Source organism: Lepisosteus platostomus, chromosome 25 (assembly GCF_059453375.1).
Source record: "Lepisosteus platostomus isolate fLepPlt1 chromosome 25, fLepPlt1.hap1, whole genome shotgun sequence".
Lineage (NCBI taxonomy): Eukaryota > Metazoa > Chordata > Actinopteri > Semionotiformes > Lepisosteidae > Lepisosteus > Lepisosteus platostomus.
Genome location: NC_142635.1, coordinates 11907852 through 11922500, shown reverse-complemented (window position 1 = coordinate 11922500; position 14649 = coordinate 11907852). Strand labels below are relative to the sequence as shown.

Sequence of the window (14649 nt, the reverse complement as noted above, 5' to 3'; positions counted from 1 at the left end):
TTCATATGTTTTACTTCTTAATCTCGGGTGATTTCCTAAATGCTCTTAGATTAACTCTTCCAATGTATAATTCCACGTGTTGCAGGTACTCGATAATTAGAACACGCATCACCTAGTTTTCGTTCCATTAATAATACTCGAGCTGTTCATTTGTACTGGAACTTCTAAACTGGCATCTTGACGTGCGGTGTTAAAATGTAGAGCCGACATCTGGTCACTTATCTACCTTGCCTATCACCTGAAATCTAATCTGAAGACACAGACTTCCATAAAGCCCGAGTGTTCAAGGTCATTAAAACGCCAGACGTTCACTGATAGTTTTATACGCATAAGCATCCCACCCAGTAGTGTGCAACTACTCAGTACTCACTGTAAAGAAGAGGCAATTTTATTAAGGCCTTTTGTTGCACGTTCACATACAATTCCACATTAATATTCATTCAAATAATATGAACCTTGCCTCCAATACACGTAAAGAAAGAGACGCGAAATGTGAATATGTACAGTACCTTTATCTCTTCCCCATAAAACTGAGCCATTGACGGGTCTGCCACCAACAAAGTTTCAACATATCGGGCTGCAGAAACAAAGCGCTTCTTTCTCGCCATCCTCCTGGCCTCCGCCGCTCTCTTGAATAAAATGCTCCCCCCTGGGTTCTCCTGCTTTTCATCTTCCATTTGGTCGAATGTGACCTTTGACTCGCCTTTTGTGCTGGCCAGCACCCTTCTTTTGATCACATGTAACTGCGTGGCCGATTTCTCAGACGCTCCTTTGCCGGAGACTTTCGGCTCAATCAGATACTCGTCCCCTTCTGTTATAAATGATCCTCGGATGCCGTTGCACAGGCTGACGGCCACCACGGAGTCTTGGTTGAAGCCCACGGTCCCCGAGTAGAAACATCTTCTCAGATCTTCACCGTCTTCTGTTTCGTTTATGTTTCTTAGTTTCTCAGCTTCAGCACTTGGAGCGTCAAGGTCAGAAAGCACATGAAGATATTTGGCTTTGATTCGGAGAATCTTAATAGTCGGGGCTAAAAAGCTATCATCCGGGGTGAGATTCAGCACAAAGTCTTTGCCAAAAGCGACAAGTTTGTAACTTGGAAGATCTTCGCTCCTTTTCCAAAAGCGACCGCTGTTTCTTCCGCTTATCCTGACAGGTACAACCTCCTCCGATTCGAACAGTTCAGCAGAAAGTGCAGAATTCGTTACAACAAATATTAACAAAGCTAAATACACCCACAAACGCATTTTCTAAGATAGTAAAAAAAATAACTGCACGGGATAGTAAAAGTGAAACTACAGGGTTTTTTTTTAGAAATATTTTGCGAGTTAATGAAGCAAGCAGCTTTCTTATTAAAACAAAGATTGATACAGCTATTAAAATATGTCTGCATACAGACACTGTGAAAAGGTATATATTACTGTTTAAGAATGCTCTTTTTCGTTAAGGGAGGTTGGTATCTTGGCACTAGACTGTTCTTCACTTCAACAGACAAACTAGAAATTTGAAATGCTAAGTTAATCGATCCAGCGAAAATACTAATCTATCAGTGCTGTAAAACCAGTCTTGGTCTCGAGTTTTCTAACGTTATATTGCAGTTGCCTTAAAGCTATTCCAATATACTGTAAGAGCTAAATCCTGCTCATTTCACTCCGCACCTCCAGAGAAGGCTGCTAGCGGCGGTGGTATTTATACTTTCTTGCCCTTCTTAGACTTAAGAGGTTTATTTTTGATATCCCTTGCCGGCCCGCTCTCTCCTCCCCCTTTGCACTTCATGAAAAACTTTTGGATCAAACTGATCCAATGAGAACGGACAGACACACCCCCTTCTTTAATAGCTCGAATTTGACTTCCAGATGGCTATTATTAACTCAGTATACAGCCCTGCTGGTAGGGTGCTGCAGGCTATCCACAGCTAGTATACCCCCCCTTTCCCCTGCATAAATTCCCACAGACACTCCGTAGTAATCACGAGCGCTCAGACCACAGTCAGGACCCACGCACCGCAGGACGTCTTGAAATAATTTCAATACGGAATGACATTGACTCATTATTAGTAGTAACAACTGTAGTAGTTTTAGATGCCTACATAAAAAGTGTAGATGCTCTATAAGCGTTCAGGCAAGGACTATGGGCTGAGATACGGGCTGCTGCCTATGGAATTAAAGTAAATATTTGGGCACCACATTTTACTTCTCTTTGAGCTGCAAATACGCCACCTCTTCCTGTTAAACCACCGTAAAGCCATTTCAAAGGAAACGCTTTACCCTATTAACGTACGGTGCCTAGGTATGGAGGGACGGAAGAAAAGGAAGGAAATTGGATTAAATCACGCAATTAATTTGAGTATTCTCTCGAGTGGCACATTCTCCTTTACGCGACGGATAGTGATCGTATAACAAAAACAGTAGTGTTTTCTGAAAGCTTTGCACATGAACTATAATTGAAAATAAAGAAGGAAGCGAAGCCAGCGCTATTGCTCAATAATTCCACTCGGGTCTGCTTTCTGCGTTAAGGAAAGCTTTCGCAGGCTTTCAACTGAAGCTCACGAAAGTGACACCGTAATTGCTCGCGAAACCGCAGCCTACTGGCATTTACAACAGGGGCGCAAATCTGAATTTATTGCCCGGCAAGGCAATAAAACCTCAGCGGCAGCTGGACAGAGAAACTTGTTGAAGAAGAGATTTTTAAAAACATGATTTTGCGATGCCAAAAACACGAGGTTGCGATTCCCCCATATGTGTGGCAGTGTGCTTGGGATGCAAGTCGCGTTTTATGAATGGAATTGGAATTAACTTCTGGTATTCTAATATAGAGAAAACAACTGCAATGGATATCAAATAAAATACATATAAAACATGGGAATAAGGCGGGTTTGTTTGCACAGTACACATGTATTAAATTTGTATATAACCTATTAAAACCCATTACAATGACGCCTTATGCGCAACAAGTGTCCGGCTAGAGTCTATCGGCAGAGCGCTCAGGGTATTCAATTCTGAATCTCGCCATCCATCTTTTTCTTAACGCTGGAACACTCTGTCTTTTTCTTGCGTAAACCAGTAAATCAAAACCTAATTATGATTAGCACGTATTATAGAAAGTGCTGTAGGCTTTATTTGTACTGTTAGGGCATTGTCGGGACATGTTCAAGTAGAAAATCGGTGCTAGTGCTGTTTAAGGTACTGTATCATACGCTCTTCTCTATCGCCTTAATAAAAAAGGAAACGAGAAGCGTCACCATCAGTCTCGAAAATGTATCAAGCTAGAATTCTGGGATCTTTACCAACAGACACTGTCACTGCGCTGTAAAAGTGGAAGAATTTCGTCCGTCAGCTTGACATTGTTGCTGCGCCTGATGCGCAAATCACAGAAGAAACTAATTGGATTTGAAAAGAAACCGACAAAATAAATGACTAAAGGTTTTCATTATAATCTGGGGAGAAAAAAGGATTTAAAAAATCATAGACCCGATGTTTATGCTTTATAAAATGCTGTTCTAGTCGTTACAATGTGCGCCGTTTTGCTGCTGGCATTCAGTTTAAGTACATTAGAGGCACTCCAAATAATTCTGTAGTTTCTGTTAAACACAATACACGTACGATATGTTTCACATAATACAGTGAAAGAAAAAAATCCTGAAAAGAAATAAAACCAAACTACAGTATGCACACCCTCTTGGTCAAAATGTATTATCTGAACTCGTAAGACAATTAGGAAACACATTCATAGTATTGTGCTTTAATGACGTTCTTGTTATTCTTCTTAATAATATTTTGTGCTGTTATTTATCGAATTCTGACCAGCGGGTGTATCCAAATCCTCTTATGTCCACAAGGTGTCGATGCTGTTCAGGCATTTATAAATTCTGTAGTATAAGCCTTCCAAGAACCATCCAGACAACTGTGAGGATAGACGATGCAGCTACCAGCTGTAAGAAGCAGAAAATTACAACAACGCAACAATGACATTAAGTGATACTAAGGGCCCATTGCATATCGTTTGTAAAATATTGCTAGGCACAAAATAATAAACACAATAATAACAAGTTAATAAAAAAGAGATATTTATAACCAGGTTTTTGCAAGGTAAAATCCCAATTTGTCGATGCAAGAAAACTGTGGTTGTATGTCATAATCAATTTATAAGGTTTCAAAAGACGGCATCAGAACGATTAAAACGTATCTTTGTGGTGTAAAAGTAAGCTTTTATCCACAGATCAGTAGAAACTACATCTCTGGATAATTTTTCGACAACTGGCTATTGCCGATGTTTCACCACCAGGTGCCGATCTTGGACAGTGAGAAAGCACACGACAAAACAAAGCGTCTTGCGACGTTTTTGTAAAAGGAGGCGCAATACTATTTTTTCTTACACCAGAGGGAGACATTTCTTCAGATTTTAAATTTTTCGAAAAAAAAACCCCATTAAAATCAACTCGATGATGTAATAAAATACATTCAGCGGTGAAACAAAATTGCAGCCTTATCACTAGCAGGTAATGCAAAATTATTTTATAGTCAGATTAACATAGTCAGATGAACTGCAAAGTGGTTGTCAGGTAATTCAAATATTACACTTAAGTCATATGAAGTATTTACCGCTCGTAAATGCTTTGCATCTTCAGTGCTACCATTTCTTACCAGGCTTTTTCTGTGCATATATATCATTAATGATCTTCTGGATGCTGATTCTGGTTCTGTGTCTTGACTTCAGTGCTGCTTTTGACACTGTTGACCATGATATCTTACTTTCTCGTCTTGAGACTGTGTTTGGGGTTACTGGTTCAAGTCCTACCTCACTGATTGCTGTCACGTTGTCCCTCTTGGTGGCTTTAGGTCTGAAATTGGACTCGGTAAATCTGGTGTTCCCCAGGGCTTGATACTGGGCCCCCTACTTTTCATTTACATGTTCCCACTTGATTAGCTATTATATAGCTAACAGCCATATCACTCTGCAACTTACAACTAGCAACCTGCTGATGCTAAGCAGGTGTGAGCCTGGTCAGTACCTAGCTGGGAGACCTCCTGGGAAAAACTAAGGTTGCTTCTGGAACAGGTGTTAGTGGAGCCAGCAGGGGGCACTCACTTATTATAAATATCACATGGTCTTAATGATCATTTCTATGCCGATGATTCTCAAATCTACGTACCAAACCTCACATTGATGTGGGAGTCTCTGCTCTCGCTAATTCCAGTACATCTCTGATGTAAAATAAGACATGAATGACTCAATATTTCCTTCATCTGAATCTGAATATTTCTTGGCAGCTCCCGTCAGCTGTTTAAAACCAATGCAGTAACCCTATTTGACGATGGTACTGTACTTGAGATTCAATCAATATTGAAGAACGTGGGAGTGATATTTGATTGAGGCTTGACATTTGATCAACACGTGGACATGTGGACATCAAAATCCTCATGCTCACCCATAAGGCTCTGCATGGCTTGGCACCTCAGTCCCTGTCTGAGTTACTATCATCCTGCTCCCCACCTCGCAACCTTCGCTCTTCTAATTCTGGTCTCCTGTCTGTCCACCAAGCCTGTCTGCACTCAATGGGTCTTCTCCTGCTGCACCCCAGAGCTCTAGAACTCTCTCCCCAAGAATATCAGAGAGTCACCTTCCCTGAGCCCTTTCAAATATAGACTCAAATCCTTCTTGTTTAGAAGGGCTTTCATTTAACTGGTTTTGTGTTCCCCTTGGCTTTCCCACTGTATACCCCATTATATTGTACTATCATTTGTCAATGAGCTTATTTTTCTTTTGTTGTTGTTCTGTGAAGCACTTCTAAAAGGCACTATATAAAAATGTAATTTCGTGTCATTTGCCAAACCACTTTATACCATACGATGTCGCGGGAAGCTAGAGCCTACCCGGCAAGCAACGAGCGCAAGGCAGGGTACACCCTGGACGGGACACCAGTCCATCGCAGGGCAGGTGCAAACCCATCATACATGGGGAGAACTTGGAGACCACGGTAAAGGCTGAGGGGGGGAATTCGTCCCAGACACCAGGATAACTCCCTACTCTTATCGAGAAATGCCCAGGGATCTTTAATGACCACCGGGAGTCAGGACATCAGTTTAACGTCTCATCCAAAAGATGATGCCCGCTACAGTATAGTGTCCCCACCACTATACTGGGGCATTAGGACCCACACAGACCACAGGGTGGGCACCCACCATTGGTCCCACTAACACCACTTCCAGCAGCAACCATAGCTTCCCAAGAGGTTTCCCATCCAGGTTCTGACCAGGCTCAACCCTGCTGAGCTTCAGTAGGGCTGCCAGTTGAGAGCTGTAGGGTGATATGACTGCTGGCTCACTAAATAATAATGAAGTTTCTTATTATCTATCATATGGTCGGTTTTCATTTTATATTGATATCACCATTTCCTTAAAATGTAACAACAGCAGCTGTACAGTATAAGCAATTAGAGAAAGTAAATATTTGGCTAGTCGTGTTTCACTTATACAATTAACAGCAAAATCTTTTTTCTTGAAATACAGTAAAAAAAGCTCTGTCTGGCGAATGCAGCTTGCTAGATTGGTTTCAGTGTTCCTTTAAGCATCAAGAACGTTTGTTGATTTCTCTGAACTAGAGAGGGCGCTTTCGTTTAGTCTCTAAATGTTCATTCATCAGGGTACTAAAACCTGTAGTTTAGATTCAACATGAAGCGTTTTTACCATCATCCTTGATCTCACTATCATCAAAATTCGCTAAATACTTACAAGGCTACGATAATGTAAGGCAATCGTTCTTATTCAACACAACAGAGATCAAAGAACGCAGATTTTAAAACAACGAATTTGTGAAAGAAACGGGTGAAAGAGGCTTTTCACAAAAAAACCTTATCCTATGAGGACTGAAAACGTTTTAGTGCTGTTCGAGTTTAATAACTTGAAATGTTATCCTTAACGTTTACAGTTGGTAACATAAAAACAATATTCCACCCCCTGATTTTTACAGTTTGGTGAAGTGCGCTTGTAAGTGGTTACTATTTTCTATGGTTAAATTCACAAATATTGAAAAGAATATGATCTCACAAGTTCTATATTATAAAAAGATGCGAATTCTTCAGAAATTACTTCAATATTCTCAGTTGTCTCATCTGAAATTTGATGACAGTTAAACACTATTTGTGCGAAAAAATATACCGAAAACAGCCTTAAAAGCAGTTGCATTGACGTATATTCAGTGACTAACGTGTTACACAAGTCTGAAACAATTTTTTGAGATATGTGATACATTCAATAGATCTCTAGGGAATTCAATGAACCAATACATTAAGTAAGTAAAAACAGGTGAAATCTGTCTAGAAATGAGCCAGAATGCCAGAGAGACATGAAAAAAAAATCCTTAATTGTGCTAAATTGTGCTAAAAGGTCCTTAACTATGGCAGAAATGAAATATTTTACACACCTGGGCAAATGTTTCAACAACAGGTTTCTGCTACTTTGTTCTGTAAACAGGTCACATAAACGGATGTGGAAAGCCGAGTATTACTCTGTACAATAAGGTCATTGGTGTGTCGATTTCAATTTATCTTGAAGAGATGATAGTGATAATATACCACATCAAACCGCGCTGTGACACAAATCAGAAACACAATCATTCTACAATTCTCTACTGTAAATAATTAATAATTCTCACAAAGTCCCTTTTCCTTTGAATTGAAACATCACAATTTTTACATAATTTTGCTTTATTTGTTATTTAAATAAAGTAAATCGGCAGTACTGTTTTTTTTTTGCGCCCTCAATACTCTCCCTCATAACACAAACAGGAGAAAAAAAACCCGTCAACTTGTTTCACAGAAAGAGCAAAGCGTGCTTGGGCTATCATTAGCTTGGGGTGGAATATGGGGTTTGGGGTTGAGATATTTTAATTAAGGGAAATACCTTGCTACTGTATCTCTTTAAACATAGACACAAAGTGTTAAGTCATTTAGCGGTCCCTTTTGAATTTGCTTCCCTGGCACTTTAAACCGTCTGTCCCAGTAGTGGGAGGAAACCGATTGTCTTGTACAACGTGCTGCAAAGTGATAATAATATTTGGAGAGCTACAAGTGGCTGAGGTCCTAAACACAAACCAAGAGGCATGTCCAATGAGCTTCTCCAGCACCTCCCAAAAACTCTGATTACAATTCCTCAATGTTTACACATGACGCAAAAGCATAAAACCCGCAGAAAGAGAGACTCATTTCAACAGACAGGTAGAAGATGGAAATGGATCGTCTACTGGGGAAATACAGGATTTTACGCTGAAAGGACGCATAGCTACAGACCTGCACAGTACCTTGGATTATTTCTATTGCATGCATCAAGATCTTTTTTCAACAGTAGAATACCTAGCCTGCAAAATAACAGAATTTAACGGTTTTTTTATCAGAACACCCATTTCAGAACTAACCATGTTAATGTTTATAAGAACCCTTATTATTTTGGGGGGTCTTCTGATGCTATTCGTCAAAATTAGCCGTTCCACGGAAAGTGAAATTGTTATCCCTCTTAGACTGGATCATCACAATTCTGCAAAGCACAATTTTTTTAGCGACGAAGAAGAGTCAAGTGAGCAACGAGTTGTCTTTAAAATTACCGCGTTCAAGCAGGATTTTTATCTCAGTCTGTCGCCAGATTCAAATTTCCTTGCGCCTTCCGTGATCGCGCACAGCGCTGGTATAGCTCCCAATCCGGCTACAAACCCAGACCTGAGTCGCTGCTTTTATTCAGGTGAAGTCAATTCCGACGAAGGGTCCTATGCAGCTCTCAGTGTGTGCAAAGGCTTGCAAGGCGCATTTGGGTACAGAGGGTCAGAATACTTCATAAATCCCATTGACAATGACACCGCAGCCGGAAACACCAGAGGCACAGAAAGAGCGCACGTTGTGCACCGCCGCAGCACTCGTCTCCAAGCCGGCAATTTTACTTCCAGGTGTGGGGTAGGATCCGATTTAAACCGGGGTATTTTAGAAGCTTTGGGAAAATATAAAAACATAAAAGGACATAACAAAGGCAACCTGACCGAAACTATGTTAAGAACACTGAGCAGATCCAAACGATTTGCATCTATCCCCAGATACGTGGAGACCCTAATTGTTGCCGACGAATCGATGGTTAAATTCCACGGTGACGACCTTAAGCACTACCTCCTGACCCTCATGTCCGTCGCTGCTAGACTTTACAAGCACCCGAGCATTCTCAACTCCATCAACATCGCAGTGGTGAAGTTTATGGTGATAAATGAAGTTGACAAAGGACCCAAGGTCTCTGGTAACGCAGCCTTGACTTTGCGTAATTTCTGCACCTGGCAGAAAAAGTTAAACAAAAACAACGACAAACACCCCGAGTACTGGGATACAGCAATCCTCTTTACTAAACAGGTAAGGGGGGGGTGCAATCATTTCTACAATATTTGACAAGTGATTAAAATGTTGTTTTTTGGGGGGGGGGCGGGGAATTCAGTGGGATGTTTTTTAAATGGGTCATGAATACTTATTATAATGTGTATTGTCTAAAGGTGACGGATCGCTGTGGAATTTCAGATGTGCAGTAACTAGGTCAGATACAGTAAATCACCTGTCACAGTAGCAGCCGAAAAAGCTCCGCATGATGGAATATGCAGACCTATTACTTTATCAGCAAGGGTTTTACAGTGCTCTAATTAATTCCATGCTGAAGCGATTTGAAAGTGAGTGATTCTATTTTAACTGTGTAAGGCCCTTTTATACCGTACGTGTGCAAATCCTGTAGTATATTTTCCATGGTAAACTGTCATAAGGGTCATTTAAGTTTAACACAACTGACAACTTCCCTCTAACTGAATACTGTATAAGCATGGCTATAGCTGTGACAGAATTCCAACAGGCAAGTAAAAGTCAAGCCAGAAAAATGTTGATCTGTGTCCGATCAACTCTAGAGCTGTTTTTGGATTTAGCTACATTAGTTAACACAGACAGTAGAAATAAGCTTACTGCAATAGTATGATGTGTGAATTAATTTTGAATGAGCAAGTTGGAAGTGAGTCACTCCGTGTTCAGGTTCTGTAACTGTGATACAAATTTGTGTTTCTTCTGTGTAATGTTAAATAATGTACTAATGAGGGCCAATATGAAATTTGAAACTGTTAATTAGCAAAACTTTGTCTCTAAAATAATCCAGTAAACAGTACCTATTGTGCTGTTTGTTTGTACTATAACAACAAAGGACACTTCTTGTTTTTAATCCAAATTATTTGTTTCCACTCAAATGCTTAACGAGCTCCTAACTGAGCACCTTCTACTGTAAGCATGTCTGTTCTTCTGTTAACTCTGGTGCTATGCACTGCACATCTCTCACTTCAAGCCAGGATGTGTGTTTTTTTTCTGCAGTGTGTGAATCATGGCTCTCAAGAGGGCAAGGTGAACATATTTAATGGCATGATGAACTGCTTGTCAACGTTCATTAGGAAAATAATAATTCTGGTGAAAAAACGTCTGATCTTTACCCCTCCTTTCCCTGCTTATTCAGAGATCTGCTCCATATGCCAAATTCGGCATCACTCCCTAAATTCCACAATTATTGCACTGCTGATAAAGAGCTCTGTGTGCTTACTGGATAACCCGTGACTTCCATCCTTGCCCTTCCATTTCAGGTGGACGCAGGCCAGGATGAGCCTGCATTTCACATTCAGGACTTACGCCTGCTAGTAAAATTGAATTGTACTTTAACCTTGTGCTGTGCAACAAAATATGCACCAAATACTGACATTACAACCAATAAATGCAGTAACTTGAGGTGAAACACTGTGGAATCTCGTGCACATATATAGCAGTTACGAAACGTCAATCAGCAAAAGATGGAGAGAAACCACAGAATTCACATCTAACCAATGTGTCTAAAAGCCATGTCCACTCAGGTAGTTGAGCCTTTTGGTGCTGCATCACTGCTTTTGTGCTGCGAGCAGCAGTTTGTTAGGAGGAGCAACACAAACAAGAGAATGCAATTCACCTGTCTACCTACTCACATCACTGTGCTGGTATGTAATCTCCCCCTCTTGTGACAATTTTGGAGTGTCTGTTTCTGTTTTGAGGCGGGGCTGTTCTACACATTGTGCCAATTTCATTAGTATACAATGACTGGATAAAGGCCTACAGGGTGACTCTGTTCCAGAAACCTTTGTGCCATCTCAGCTTATTAAATAATGGCATTTGGTGCTAAAATGGAGCAGAAACTATGCCAACTTCAGTATTACTACACAGAAATGACCAGAGAACGCTACACATAAAGCAGTCCATGCTGCACTAGTTATGTTTTTCAAACTGAGCTTTTACCTCACAAAACATGACACTACTGCCATGGTTCATGTCCGGCTGACTTGAAACCGAGATGCAATTTGTACCTACTTGCTTAGAATAACTTGGTTCAGCTCTGGCAATTCAATTTTGCTTTTTTTTTTATAGGCTCGTCAGTACCACAGGCTTGTAGGTCAAAGGTTTAACACTTGCAGGTCGCAATGGGAAGTATACATTTCTCCAAGATCTTCCCATTTCCAGCTGTGAGCCCAGAGTATGATCCCCAGGCTAAGACTGGATCTGTTTTCTATTAAGCCTTTCTGAGCTGTATGGAAAGGAATTGGTATACAGTGTAAGAAACCCAAAAGGCTGGCCCACCTGCTTGTTCACTGCAGTACTACATGCAACATTCTTGTAATTCTCCATCTGTGGTCAGAGAAGAGGTTTGACTGCAGTGATCACATCCACTTAATAAAAAACTGAAATGTGTGCCATGCTATAGCTGGGCAAAAACCACAGCGAACCCAGACATTCTCTACTTGAGGCATGAGCAATCAAAAACCCAGCATTGCACGCTTTTTGTAGCAACAGGAATTTTAACCATAAAACAAAACACCACATGACTTCCATGAACATTTTTTTAATGCTGATTAATGCAAAGGACCCCAGTAATTTTATAAAGTTGTATGGTGGGCGTATATGTCCAAGTGACTAGAGGTTTGAATTTCCCCTCACTGTTTTATAATTTTGGATCCTGACCCAAGGTTCTCTTCCTGTTTGTGTGTCTGTGTGTCTCATGGAGAGCAAGCTGGGGTATGCGAAAAGATAATTCCTAATGCAAGAAATTGTAAAGGGTTAATAAAGTAATGTTAAAGTGTATTTATTTTATATCAGTTTTCATTAAGATTGTAATTAATTATAAGGACAATAATAGTGAATATTAATATTTAGATCAGTGCCCTTTGAAAAAAACAACAAAATGTGGTCAGTTTCAGAATTTAGCTTAAGCGTGAGTTGTAAAGGCTTTACTCTCCAGTTCTTCATCTTAGAATGTAATTTTCATGCATTCTTTTCAATACATGGACCCCAGCTCATGTATTGAGTTTCATTTAGTAATATTGCTTGTGTAGCTTATCTTATAATTAGTTATAAATAAGTATTGAGGCTCCTGGCTGGAATAACATACAGTAGTACTCTATGATAAACCAACTCTTTCTCTGCCTTCTTTCTCAAACTTCAAACACAGGGGAGTAGACACCTCTGACTGGCCCTGTGTGTGGCTTCATTCCACGGTTTCTTGCATTGACTTCAGCAAGTCTGGATGATATCAAGGTAGTGAGTCCAAACAGAACATAAATGTAGCATAAAAGTCTCTGTTCACACAACAAGCAGTTCACTCTGTTTTTCAGAGAGGAAATTATTTACCTCTTAGTTTTGAGAAATAGATCAAGAAATACTTTTCAGACACCGTTTTGCAATATCACCAGGAGTGAACCTTTTTCATTAAATGAAGTATGAAACTCACATTATTCCTGTGCAACACAGGAAATATGGAATAGAGTACTGTACATGTGGCAGAATTTGCCCTGGTGTGGGTATTGAGAAGGAATTAGCTGCCATTATCTGTTATCTTGCGGTTTCAAACAACCACTTCCTAATTGGGGCAGAGATAGTGTCGCACTGTCTTGGTTAAGAGCAGTAGTATCAGCCAATCTGAGCCAAATCTTCCCTTGTTTTATAGATTGCAGATGAGACTACTCCTTCTTAATCTTTCACAGATGCCACATTTCTGGCTGTCTCCCACTGTCCAGCCTTTCTGGTAACATCGTTACATCTTGTCTGTCAACAGACCCCACGTTATCCCTTGGCCAGCAAGACTGGCTGCTATTCAGAACTCTCAATTTATGTAATGCACTATAGGAACCTCAGGCAACACTACACAAATCAGTGCTTTGATATGTATGGAATTCTAGCTTTCTCTATACTGTTCTGATGTTAAAGCAAAACTCACTTGGCTGAAGGGTAATAATACCCTTTCCTGTGTAGACAGACAATAGATCAATGCAAAAGCAGTATTGGAGGGTGTGAATAATAATAATAAAATAATTATAATAATAATAATAATAATTCATAGATGGGGACTATCAGGAGGCCATGATTGGTAAAGGCCAGGGGGAAATTTGGCCAGGACACAGGGGTAACACCCCTACTTTTTTCAAGAAACACCCTGGGATTTTTAATGACCCGCAGAGAGTCAGACCTTGGTTCTATGTCTCATAAGAAGGACCGCACCTATTAGTCTTTAATTAGTCCTATTTGTCTCATCTGCAATTAGGACCCACACAGACCATAGGGTGAGCACCCCCCCACTGGTCCCTCTATCTTCAGCAGAAACCTTAGCTTTTCCAGGAGCTCTCCCATCCAGATACTGACCAGACGCAATGGTCAGTGGGCAGCCAGTTGTGAGCTGCAGGGTGATAGATCGGCTGTGTGAAGGGATTCAAAGTAATGAATGCTGGGGAGAAATACAGGGAGTAGGAAGTTACATAAGTGGCTTGAGCTGGCAGTCTGTTTCCTCTCCTGAAATTAGGTTTCCAAGCTCACTCTACACACAGCATTGATAAGCCCTTTTCAGGTCATTCCATCACAAAGTGCAGCATAATGAGAAAGAGAAAATTAGACACATTAGTTTCTAGGAACCTGACACCTCAGATACTGTACCACCACCTCCCTTCTCCAAAAGAAGAACACCTCTAAAAAACCTTTATCGTCAGTGGAAATCCTGAACTTTCACTTGTGCACATCACCTGGCATGAAAGGCACTCTATGAAGTCAAGCTGTAGTTCCAGAAAGTTTTTGTGCCTTTTGCTGTAAAAGATTGTAGGTTTTTTTTTCCAGTACTCAAATAGAGAACAGAAGACAGTGCAGTGTGTCAGCTCCAGGTGTTGGGCAAAGATCTGCAACTTGTCAGACACAATAAAATCTATTGATGGCACTCATACTCACCACAGGCTGCATCGCGCATTTGTGATCCAAGCGTACATGTAAAACAGATTTCTTGAATAATGTACCTTCAAACCCCATCCTCATGTTATTTTTCCAATGAGGGAGTCATAAAGGAACATAACATTTTCTCCATCTGCTTAATTATGGAACTCAACAGAGTGGCCTCTATTTTCAGTTCTTTGGAAGAAGGAAATTTAAAGAGTCGTCGTGACAAAAACATTCTCCAATCACATAGTTTAATTTACAAGATATACAAAAGGCATTTTGTTCTTCTTACTCTGTGTCTAACTCTTACTTTACCTTTCAGCAAGCGATTAATAACCGCATTGCTATTTTTTCAGCATCTTTTTGACAGATTTTATTTGGTAAAA

The 14649-nt window shown here is 40.3% G+C and overlaps 2 protein-coding genes across 3 annotated transcripts in view; one reads left to right on the top strand and one right to left on the bottom strand.

Moving 5' to 3' along the window:
- LOC148641085 (A disintegrin and metalloproteinase with thrombospondin motifs 8-like) overlaps positions 1-1697 on the bottom strand; it is an 18748-nt gene extending 17051 nt beyond the window's left edge. Inside the window, exon 1 of one of the 2 annotated variants that reach the window (XM_088619113.1) lies at positions 510-1697. In XM_088619113.1, the coding sequence (XP_088475239.1) occupies positions 510-1247 (738 nt within the window). In that variant the 5' untranslated portion in view covers positions 1248-1697. The remainder of the gene's footprint in view (positions 1-509) is intronic. The other variant, XM_088619114.1, reaches the window with a different exon arrangement.
- Positions 1698-8044: 6347 nt separating this feature from the next.
- The window catches only part of LOC148641084 (A disintegrin and metalloproteinase with thrombospondin motifs 15-like), a 29947-nt gene continuing 23342 nt past the window's right edge, over positions 8045-14649 (top strand). Inside the window, exon 1 of the mRNA XM_088618968.1 lies at positions 8045-9382. Within this exon, the coding sequence (XP_088475094.1) occupies positions 8318-9382 (1065 nt within the window). The 5' untranslated portion in view covers positions 8045-8317. The remainder of the gene's footprint in view (positions 9383-14649) is intronic.